Source organism: Carya illinoinensis, chromosome 7, assembly GCF_018687715.1.
Source record: "Carya illinoinensis cultivar Pawnee chromosome 7, C.illinoinensisPawnee_v1, whole genome shotgun sequence".
Taxonomy (NCBI): domain Eukaryota; kingdom Viridiplantae; phylum Streptophyta; class Magnoliopsida; order Fagales; family Juglandaceae; genus Carya; species Carya illinoinensis.
The window spans coordinates 28,066,924-28,078,428 of record NC_056758.1 but is presented as its reverse complement, the minus strand read 5'-3'; the positions used below and the strand labels follow the sequence as shown (position 1 = coordinate 28,078,428).

The 11,505-nt window shown below is 38.8% G+C and overlaps 2 protein-coding genes and 1 long non-coding RNA gene across 5 annotated transcripts; 2 read left to right on the top strand and 1 right to left on the bottom strand.

Moving 5' to 3' along the window:
• Positions 1-1,556: 1,556 nt before the first annotated feature.
• On the top strand, positions 1,557-2,598 carry LOC122315307 (putative polyketide hydroxylase). The gene is made up of 2 exons (XM_043131150.1): positions 1,557-2,049; positions 2,261-2,598. The coding sequence occupies exons 1-2, from the start codon at positions 1,778-1,780 to the stop codon at positions 2,355-2,357; spliced, it is 369 nt and encodes a 122-aa protein (XP_042987084.1). The 5' UTR covers positions 1,557-1,777; the 3' UTR covers positions 2,358-2,598.
• Positions 2,599-3,462: 864 nt separating this feature from the next.
• On the bottom strand, positions 3,463-8,148 carry LOC122315306 (tubby-like F-box protein 3). Of its 3 annotated transcripts, none has more exons than XR_006244003.1 (7): positions 6,919-8,148; positions 5,507-5,594; positions 5,204-5,333; positions 4,940-5,119; positions 4,291-4,775; positions 3,976-4,079; positions 3,463-3,852 (listed from the first exon to the last, which is right to left on the bottom strand). XR_006244003.1 is itself a non-coding variant. In XM_043131148.1 (7 exons), the coding sequence occupies exons 1-5, from the start codon at positions 7,267-7,269 to the stop codon at positions 4,304-4,306; spliced, it is 1,221 nt and encodes a 406-aa protein (XP_042987082.1). In that variant the 5' UTR covers positions 7,270-8,146; the 3' UTR covers positions 3,463-3,852; positions 3,976-4,008; positions 4,291-4,303. The 3 variants fall into 3 exon arrangements, 1 of the variants encoding a protein (XP_042987082.1); XR_006244004.1 differs by having other exon boundaries at positions 3,976-4,075; XM_043131148.1 differs by having other exon boundaries at positions 3,976-4,008; positions 6,919-8,146.
• On the top strand, positions 4,649-5,873 carry LOC122315308. Its single transcript, XR_006244005.1, has 2 exons — positions 4,649-4,787; positions 4,908-5,873. It is a non-coding gene; the product is annotated as an uncharacterized LOC122315308 (long non-coding RNA).
• Positions 8,149-11,505: the final 3,357 nt, after the last annotated feature.

The following is an 11,505-nucleotide window of genomic DNA, read 5'->3' as shown; positions in this document are numbered from 1 at the left end:
TTCATCTATTTTTATATTTGGCTTGACTTTTGATGAAGCTAATGTCAATGCTCCTAGGGGTATGAATATATGGGAGCCAGATAACAGGTAAGAAACCGGATAATTTGAATAATTTAAGGGAATGAATTAATTTACATGAAGTAGAAATACATGAAATTAAAAGGGTACGGCTGCAAATACTTGTGACAATAAATACAATTTATCGGTAAACCAAACCCTAACCGGACCAGACCTCATAGGCATGCCTCCTCGGCAAAGAAATTCACTGAGACTAGCCGGAAAACAAATCTTACTTTTATCGGAAACTGCTTGGGGTTTGAGAAAACAAGAATCTCATTCCAGTTGGTTCTTTTTGTTGTAATTTTACGGTATAGCTCGATTTGTTCTTGATTTTCTTTCTTTTTCATTGCTTTTTTTTGGGTGAAATGTTATTGGGTCATTGCTGATGATGATAAACATTATGGCCTGATGCTGCAACAACAAATTTTGCGCTCCGTGTAGAAATCCTACATGGGTTATTTGTTGCGATGAAGAATGTGCCAAAATGCTAATCTGAGGCTCCGAAATCTAACTACAATGTTGCTTTGTTCTATTGTTGAAGAAGTCTTGGAAACAACTTTTTAGCCCAAGGAACTTTTTTTTATCACAGACAAACTATGTTTGAGAAACAAACATGAAACTTCGACTAGAAGTGTCGTTCTCTGTACTTGTCCCTCTGTTTGTTCACACTAATTTGAAGATGATAATTTGCGCGATGTTCCATTATTACATATACAATTGCTTTGAAGATGATAAGAACCAAATGGCTGTTAAGAATCAAACGCAAAAACAAGGCATTATTTCACACTTGATTCACAGCGTGATCTTAGGGAGTAACTCTGGAATTTTCATATAAATTGGTACTTCCAGAGTATGACATATCTATGTAATTCAATATCTCAGGACTCCCTGGGGCCTGGGCTATCCGAGAACTATGAAACTCCATGAAAGTGAATGTCGCACTTCTATCGCCTTCATATAAAATATGTATTTCGTGTCTTGAGCTGATGATATCCCTGGCTGGTAAATGCAAGGGGCATGATAACTCTTCCAATTATATCTATCTATATTTCAGAGTGGAATAATAATTCAGAGTGTAATAATAATCAAGCTATTTACATAAAAATAATAATAATTCCAGTTCTTAAAGAACTGTTCTTTAATAGTTCTATGAAAAGACCATGATCTAATGGTCGCTTTGATGAGTTTATGTTGTCACTTGTAATAAAAATGTTATTTGCAAGGCCTGGCGGCTGGCATTACCGGTGCCTGGTGAGCCATATTCGGGTGTGGTTCTGTAGCAGGTTGCTGAGGATCTGAACGGTGTTGGTCGACCGTCTGCTATGTTGTTATTATGAAGTTAATCCTCGTTGTACATATCGGTGGCTTGAAAGTACACGTACAGTTGTATTGATATATCGCTTAGAATGGTAGGTTTGAATAGGGGTTAGTTGTCGGTTTGACTGGAAGCTTGTCACAAAAATCATGGAAGAAAATCTCGCCAGGTAATTCAATGCTTCGAGGATAAGGAAACCGCACCAATTTCTGCACAGATTTCTTTGATATATATGTCACAAACTAGTTAATATGGGAATAAGGCCTTAGGCACGACCCTTTTGATAGTTTTCGGCTTAACATCAGATCAGGTGCATTTCAAGGCTCTTAACATCTCTTGCTTGGCATCTCTTTCTGGTGGAGGAGGGGGCAGCTCTGGTGCCGGTGCTATAGATATCTAGAGATGGGACCTGGGGGACCTGGAGGTCCAGGAGGAGGAGGAGGAGGACCTGGCGGACCTGGTGGCTGGGGTCCTGGAGGACCCGGCGGACCAGGTGGCTGGGGTCCTGGTCCCGGAGGACCTGGTGGCTGGGGGCCTGGACCCGGGGGACCTGGTGGCTGGGGTCCTGGTCCTGGAGGACCTGGTGGCTGGCCTGGAGGTCCTGGTTTTTGGCCTGGACCTGGTGGCTTCTTTGGTGGATTTGCTGATGGTTTATGCAGCATGATCTCTTCATGGTAAGTCCAATTCAGTGTCGAATATCTTTTTTATGCAAGTCAATACATTCTTTGTTAGCAAGTAACTTTGATGTTAGCGTGCCAGAAATAGAACACTGCTGCCTCATTAGTCTAGAGTATTGCTTTCGATTGTCCTTGGACTGGCACTGATTCTGTATTTTATTCATTCCTTTTTTTTTAACTTCCCCATCTCCGGGGACTTTGACTGCAGCTTCTACTGCCTATGCTGTTGTTGGTTGCTGCAAGATTGCTTTGGTGGACCCCGTGGCCCATATGGCCCTCCCGGCGGGGGGCCTCCACCTTTCTGATCGGTTTCATTTTGCTGTACTGAAATGGTCTCTGTTTCGTAGGAGTCCTATAATAATGGTTGGTTGTATCCATGATATATTACTGAAATGCTGAATCGGTTTAATGTTTTTGATTTTCTGCTGTGTTTCATGCTTTATTACCCTGGAAGATTAAGAAGGGAAATGGAGATGCTTATAAGGCAGCCATGTCTGTGGAATCTGTTTTCATTTTAGAAGCTTGTTCGATCCTTCTTTTTCTGCACTTTTGTGACCAAGAGCATCCTGATTACGGATTTATAAGCCATGTTGAATGTCTGTTCATCATGTAGTGTTGTGCCAAATCTAGTAAATATTATATAAATAAGCACAACGTTGCAAAACATCACTTCCTTTGGCAACCAAATGACATGACCTCTACCTAGGTAGCTCCATAACTTGTGAAAAAGATAATTTAAGCAGTCTACAAACCCCTCAGAACCAGTCTTACTTTCCCTCAAGTGTGCTTTTGGTTAATTCAAGGGACAATTGAACTTAGGACGTCCGAATTATACTGCCTTTTGCTGCCTAATTGGTTTTAAGTATGATGGTCAAAGAGGTGATCCTAAATGAGAAATAATAATTACAATTGTGAGTATGTAAATGTTATTTAATCACTTTGAAAAAAATGAATAAATACAAGACTCGTAAGAAAAAAAATTAATCTTTTAATAATAGATTTAACTCTTTTTAATTAATCTTTTAATAATAGATTTAACTCTTTTTCTAGGCGACTTAATGACCCTTGCACATTCCGTATGTAGCATTACTGGAAATGGGATTTGCAGGCATGCCAACATGTCCTTTTAGCGCTTCTTCCTCGAGTTTTAATTATAAAAAACACAACGCGTTAGTTGCGTTAAGGATTAAATTAAGCACAATACCTTGCCCTGACTTTTGTATAAGTTTTACACTATACACCATCATCCTTGACATATTTTAATTTGAAACATAAATTTTAAAATTTAAATCTTAAAAATCAAATCATACCATGTGGTTAGTGTGAAGTATAAAGACTTTCAAATAACACTCTTTGAATTATAGAATTTAAAAAAAAAAAAAAAAAAAAAATTCTAAGTGAGAAGACACATTGGCAAAGCATCTCCAAATTAAAACAGTTGTAGCAATAAACAGCATATATAACAAAAAAATAAAACACAGGCCACCGAAGCAAAAACAGCACTGAGAAACTCACGAAGCAGTCCCAACTCAGTTGTCTATCCAATATCTCACACGAAATACAACTCAACAAGCACTTAAAATGGCCAAGCCTAACTATGTTAGCAAGAGAGCAGCCACCATAAGCTACTAATCAAAAAAGAAACCACCATCATAGGCATGTATTGCTCATAACACCGACAGTTTTATGTACAGAGAAATAGCCAAAGGGCCTAACAGCCAAGATGGCAACTCCACTCGTGAACAACTTTGTCACCAGATGTCCCCTCCTGCAATCAACTTCTATTGCATCTGCCAACACCTGTCAGGTAAAATTCAGGAACTTTCAATGCCTCTTCAAATCTAAAACAGTAGAAGATTAGTAAAAATCCAGAATAGAAGGACATGATGTGAGCTTAGCTTCCGTGTGGGAGCCAATACCAACCTAAATATAAGTTCGAGTTGGCGAGATCGATCGCTGTGCATATTAAAAGACCCAAGTTAAAGTCTTAAAGGCATTGTAGCTGATCAGATAAGATTGACAGCTGACTACAACAAAGACAATTAGCTGAGAAGCAAGTCACCACATTACAATATAAAATATTTGAAGCACAATTCAGTTTTTTTTCTTTTACTTTTAAATTAATTTCCATATTCAGACATTGCAAGAAGCAGATGGGGGAATTATTTATTGTTATTATTATCTTCTACTCATATAGCAATTAACCACTGGGACTCCAACTAACGAGACAATTTGAACCTGCTGCTGCGAGTCATTCACAGGCGATCTTAGTGTCAAAGCTGCTGAGGCATATGGCAAATGCCTGGAAAGCTGAGATTGGATACTGATAATCCATGGTGAATATATCTTTTCCCACTTTGCCAAACTGGAGAATGACATTTTCATGCTCGCTCCCAGCAGCTTCATTCTCAGGAGATGCAACCAGCTGAAAATTCTTAACTGAAGCAACTGTCACACGTCCATTGAAGTTCAGACACCAGCATTGGAGTTGTTCATGCCACCTAGGAGCTTTGTTCCTTAAAACCAGTCTTCCCTCACTCTCACCAGACAAATTTCCAGATAGGAAACTCTCTGTGCGCATTGATTTTGATCTGAAGAAAGGGAGAGATGGAAAATTATCCAGACTGCTGAGAAGGAATTCAGTCTGTGTGGGAGCCACACCTCCTGGCTCAACAGCAGAGGCGGGAATGGCATCCATGACACACTGCATTCTCCTAGGACCTCTGGTTTCCAGGGTAAGAAAACTTCAGTTTCACATAAAAAAAATAGTGTAGTAACAAAACACTATGCATACAAGTCAGACTATAGCTTCCATAATTCCAGTGCTATGGGTTTTTTTTTGTTCCACTGTGTAGATAAGGGAGTAATTTAGAAACATCTTTCATACCTGGAGCCCAAGACATTCAACTCATATGAAATATGAGCAATGGCATAGTTGCCAGCGGGGACTCTTGGGGAGACTTGCCTCAAATTAACTAGCCTGGTAGAACGACATTTGGTGACTTTCACTCCAGTATGTGGAGGTTGCGCATCATAGATTGTGAATTTGGTCCCCAGAAAGTTTGATCTATTGTCACAGAAAGTGCAATTGAACACATAGGCAAACAAGAAAAATCAAGAACCAATGATGTCACATGCCAGCACAACATACCTCAACTTTCCAATGAAGGTGCTACTCCCTTTTGAAACATCATCGGAATTCAAAGAGATAATATAATCTGTGTAAGTAGGGCGTCGACACTTCCGTGCAGCAAGAAGAAACTTGCCATCATCTGTTGAGGCTGACAAGATAGAAAAATGCAGAAGACTTCAATGTCAACAACTCAGAGAGGAAACCAAAGAAAAGCTGAACTTTCCTTAGCTAGAAGGAACCCCAACTCTCTACTAATCAAACTAATCTCGGTAAAGTAAAAAAATATGAAAGTCTGCAAAGAACAAAAGTTCAATTCTCGACCTCGATTTAATCCAAGGTAAAGATAATATATTTGGCTGCTACGATTTCGTTTGATGTAACACTGAAAGAGGAAGTCCCTTGGGCCTGGCTGCAAATGGATAACCAAGGACTTTGACCATTAGCTGGATGCCAAAAGGCTGCATGCATCAAAGATTATAACCTCACAAGGAAATTTTAAGAGCATGGTTTTCCAGACATATCATGAAGGACTCAACAGAATTCAAAGTTTCTAGAATCCGGGATGCAAACTAACAGTATTTGGAAACTAACAACTATTTACAAGGATGAGAGCAAGAGAGTCCAAAATATTTAGCGCTACAACTAGCTAAGACAGTCTCTTTTCTAATCTAACTCTGTATATTCAGCACTCCGAATACATATAAATGGTTAGAGTAAAGTGAGCAGAACTTCCGTGAGTAAGTCATGGACTAATCCATAAGTCATCACGATGACAAGTTTTACTAGTATCACAAAAGAAAAAGAGAACCCCAAGGAGTTGGCTCAAGTGCTACAGGCCTTCCGTTTGCACCGTCTCTGGGGATCCCCATCATTTAAAAAAAAAATACCCACCTTCCAAATTCTTGAGTATTGTTATCCTTGTTAGTCTTACAAGAAAAGATGGGAAGTTCTGACTCATTCTTAAAACCATGTTTCAGGCCTATGAAATATATTTTTCATGATGGACTAACACTTTCTTTTTCTTCCCCCTTTTTTCTACATGAGAAGTGAGTGGAGGGCTCACATTTATAAGACGTTACTTTTCACAAATATCTGAACAACACTAAGCTAGAATTCATTAATGTAAAGGTCTATATTAATTGCATAGTCGGCATGACAGAGGCACTGATATTTGTAAATCGCCTAATTTCCTAGTTGATCCAACTTTTAAAAAATATGCACTCCAGCTTTGTCTGATCAATAATTCCCAAACTATTCACAAGCACCCAAAAATATGCTCTAATGAAGTGAGAGCCTATGTCTGGTCCTCCTGACTCACCAAATTCAAAAAGATTTTGAGGCAACAAATTTATTTGCACAAACTAATCACAAACAAATTTATTTGCACAAACTAACCATGAAACAGATTGAAGGGGAAACCTAGTCAAGTTAAAATCCAGTCTATTTATTTTAAGAAGAAAGGAAAACTATCACATCTCAGCTCACAGTATGGTGGGAGCAACACCTCCTTACAAAAACAAGAAGTTAAAAACCAATCGCTGCTCACATTAGGGTGGAAACTTTTATTTCTGGTTGTTTAATCTTTTACAATATACAGGAAGATGGTAAAGGTGCGCGTGCGCATTGCAGATACAGGAATACCATCATCACAAATTTAAGAATATATATATATATATATATAAAGAAAGGAGCGAAGTTGAATTAGAAAACAGCAATTGATATCGGTTTCAAACCTGCTTCAAGGATATCGGAAATGTCAACTTGCAGGAAACTTCTGGTGATTTCACAATTTCTATCATGATTTCTCTCCAGCTCCTACAAACACCAGCACAAGCAACCACATTTTTCCGGGGAGGCCAAGTATCTTCAGAGGCCTCTATCCGCATTAGCACATCCCTCAAAAGCTCCGGCGGCAAGTTAGCCCAACAGCTCTGCTTCAAAGCATGGATTGCCCCCACTGGGCTGTCCTGGACCACCCGTTGCGACCTGGATTTCATTCGATATGCAGACTTCACCTCAAACCCTCTTCTGGACATGCTCCCAAACTCACCCCTCATATCCTGAATGATACTCTTAATAGACATGTGAGGCCTCTTTTGTCCTCGCCTTTATAACTCTAATAACATAAACCTCTTATCAAAAAACTCCAAATGCCTCCAAAGTAAACCACATTACTCACAAAATACAAGCTAGCAACCACTAAACGATGATAAACCCAGAGGCAAAAGCCAAAAGGTTGTAATTTGCTGAGAGAGACAAACTCTAATGCTTTCCCTAAAGCATGGAAATCAACCAAAAATTCCTCCCAAATTTTGACAAATACAATACTAAGCGAATGCCGTCACTTATCTCTGGATAAACAAATAAAAAAACCCATATACCCCAAAATCTGTTTCTCCATACTTCGATAATACTGACAAACCATCGCCACAAATTCTCTCACCTCGGAATGTGAGAATTGGCCATAGTTTTTTTCTAGAAAATAAGGCAAAAACACTGTAGCAAGCCTAAAACACGCGGACCCAGATCCAGAAAGACCGAAAACTCAACTAAATCTATCAATCTGGGCCAATAAATCCAGCAAAGCAGCAACTGGATAATACCCTCAAAAAAATAAAACTAACAAAACCGCCAAACACAACCAAATTTTCAGTTTTTTCCCCAAACAGATCCTCTCCATATCATTACCAGACACGCAAAAAAAACTAAGCATCAAACATTTGCAACGAGTAATTGAATTTCAGAGATCCAAACAACAGAGAAACCAACATCGGAGGGCACCATTACAGGAACATGTTTTAGACAGCATAGCCCACATTGCGGCCGGTGGGAACGAAACCCATTTTGGTCATTTGGTAATGGGAAGCACCGGGATAAGAAGGAAGATGATATCGTCGTAAAGACGAAAGAGGCCTAGATTTGCGTTTTTTTTTTTTCGGTTAGTCTGCTCAGTGTGTTCCACAGTGGGGTCCATCCCCGACCACACTTTGCTCGATTCGATTCTTTTCCTGGCTGAGCTGGCTCGCTATATCTCAGATATTGGATCGGGTCAGAATCGGATAGCCTGCTCCGATCTCCCCGTTTGCAGTTTTTTTAAGAAATGCTTGGAAGACAGTTCTAAGGCTCTAATTAATCAATATATAATTTTTTATTTTTTCTCTTATATTTAAATACAGCAGTAAAAATAAACAATTATATAGAAACTAAGTAGAAATATGTGGTGTAAGCCTTACATATAGGATTTCTATTTTTTGTCGTTGGCCCGACCCAATTTGCAAAAGTTTTCCTTTTTTTTTTTTTAAATAAATATATACTGTCATATTTATATTAAATCACATTTTGTGAAATTAATTTTTTATTTAAATGATTAATATTAAAAAAAAACTTAAGAATGTTTTGTTTGAGATTTCATTTCGAATTTGTGGTATTTAAATGATTATATTATATAGTAGTATTATAACATAATGAAAAGAATTTTGTTACGTATAAGTAAATTTATATATCAATTTATTTTTTTATATATCAGTGATTGATATGCTGAAATTTCAAAATAGAACTAACTAAATAAATCTTGTAAATAAAAATGTAAATATATGTAATACAATTCTAATATAATAGAGACGAGAGAAGAAGATTAGAGTAGTGAGAGAAGCTCCTCCTTCTCTCTAAAAGAGAAAAAAAGGAGTAAACCGTCCGGAGGGGGGAGGAGCCGTAGCTCCCCCCTCCCTCCAATCCCTTTGTTTGTCTTATGATAGTTTCTGTTCATCAATAAGCGTCGGTTAGCGGTGATCATGGTGGCCTGAAAGTCCTCACTACATGGTCAAGGACATCGGAGCCGTCTACTTTTTTTTCTTTCATTCGGACGTGATGAAGGCTTTTTATACGATGGAGGTGGAGGGTTTTGACGTCGTCGGGACAAAGAGGGAGCCTTCTACCAGTTTTACGTCGTTTGGAGCCTTCTACCATTTTTACTTCATTCGAACGTGATGAAGACGTCTTTACACGATGGTGTGGAGGGCTTGGACGTCGGTGTTTGGCTGTGAATGCGTTTCGATTCAAAGAGGGACCATCATGGAAATCCACGTAGCTGGGCATGGTGGTAAAAGGGAGGGTCTCAGTGTGAGTAGAGCCATGGTTTTATGAGCTCAGCAGCTACGGTATGCATGTAGTGTTAGGGTGTTACCGTGGGGTTCAAGTGGCTCTGTTTTATTCATGGAAAACAGAGGTGGTTTTCGGGAGGCACGCTGGATTGCATGGGAGGTTTAAGGAGCTGTTTGGGGTGAAGCCATGCGGTACTCAGGGTGGAGATCTTCGTGGAAGGTGGTCGGAATGGGGGTGACGCAGCTGGTTTTCCTTTGCTGTTTTTCAGTGTTTATTTTGTTTAGTTTTCTGCTTTCCTTTCTGTGTTCATTTCTTGGTCTTTTTCTTTCGTTTAGATTTTATTTGCTAGTACTATCTTGCACTTTATTTCATAGCACTGAAAATAAGGCCCTCGACGGCAGTGGGTAGAGGGGAAGAGCACCATCCACCGCGGCATCCAAGGTGGCTTAGCTTGCTGTAGCAGCGTTTTCAGCGGGAGGTGAAAACGTAGTGGTTAAGGGTGCTGCTCAGAAGCTTGTTGTACGCAGCTGTTCAAAATGGAGCTGCTCAGAAGCATGCTGTACGTAGCTGCGCAAAACAGTTGACAGTGGGGCAAAACGTGTTTTGCTCAGAGAATGTGCAGATGCGCTGTCGGGGCATAACGGGTGTCTTGTGCTGTAGTGCCGTAGTCGTACGTACAATGTAGTGGATGGAATATTGAAAAATTGATGAAAAGTCCACGTTGTGGGGGCCATTGGTTTTTACCCGAGTGAGATAATGGGCTGCTTGATCGGACACAATCCGGGGTAAGAGTTGATCGAGAGTGGCGGGCGATGTTATGGCTGGTGATCGTATGATCGGTCTCTATAGTAGAGGCTGTTTGTCCATGCGTGAGCTGGGTGCTCGTGCCGTTCTGGGCTCGTGCAGCCGATGCCTGCGGTAGGTATGCTGTCAGGGTTCAGGCCGATGCTTGGGGTTTTGTTTTATGTGTTTTTGCATTATAGTTTGCTATTTAGTTATTAATGTCGTAGAGTTAAGCTATTGGACTTGAGGTCCGTAGTAACAGCGTGCTGTACTCCACCTCCCTGGGAGGATGGAGGAGGTTTTTTCCTCTCTGTTAATACAGAGCGCTATCTTTTCTCACTTAGGAGAGGTTCAGAAGTTAAGACAATGTCCGCTACTATGTGTGCGGGGATGCTTCAGAGCAGATGCGTAGGTTGGCTTATAGTCTAGTTTTTCCTGTATTGATAAGTCACATTTGTAACTTCGGTTTATTGAATGAATTCAATGATCTACTTTAAAAAAAAAAAAGATAGAGACGAAAAAATTGAGAAAAATGCTTTTATGGAAGAAAGATTTTAAAATCTACTTCTTTTGTGTATTTTTATCTAAGGTGAGATAAAGTCAATATTCTCGCAATTATAAAAACCAAAACCTTTTGATTGGGTAACTATCAAAATCCAACGTAGATAACAATAGGAATCAAATCATTTGATTATAGTAATATGAAATCAAATCAAATCAAATTCTTATTTTGATATTATCACTAACAAACTTCAACCATGCCACGTTGAGTTTTTTACACCACCCAATTCTCAAGGTCATTTAAAGATTTGTATTATTAAAATGGGTTAGATATCATCTTAGCATTCATGATGAGAATAACAAGAAAGTTTCTAACTCAAGGCATTAAATGCATCAACAACCTTTTTTGTTTTTTTTAATCGCATGCGAATAAAATACTAGGAGGGACAAAACAAGGAACAATACTTGCAACTCGCGTCACAGTTGATTAATTCAAGAATACTGTTACAACCACCGCTGGAGTTCCTATTAGGTTAAAAAAAATTATTTTTTATTTTTTTTTTCACATTATTTTTTTAATATTTTTATATATTTAAAAAAATATAAAAAATTCACAATAATATTAAATAAATTTTTCTTAATCACTAAGAAAAAGAAAAAAAATAAAAATAAAAAATTAGGAGCGGTAGCTCTCAACGGAATTCCCTAACGGGAGATATAGTATTATTCTTAATTCAATAGATAAGAATATTTAAAAACTTGTTAATGACATGGTCTAAACTTGTCTGTTAGACACCGATGTTAGGGGAATGAACTATTGCCGGCATGGTTTTTAAAATTGTATCGTACCGACCATCGAACCGATACAAAAATATTACTTATTTCGTACCGGTTCAAATACTGGTCGGTACCCGCAGATATTTCGGCCTGTACTG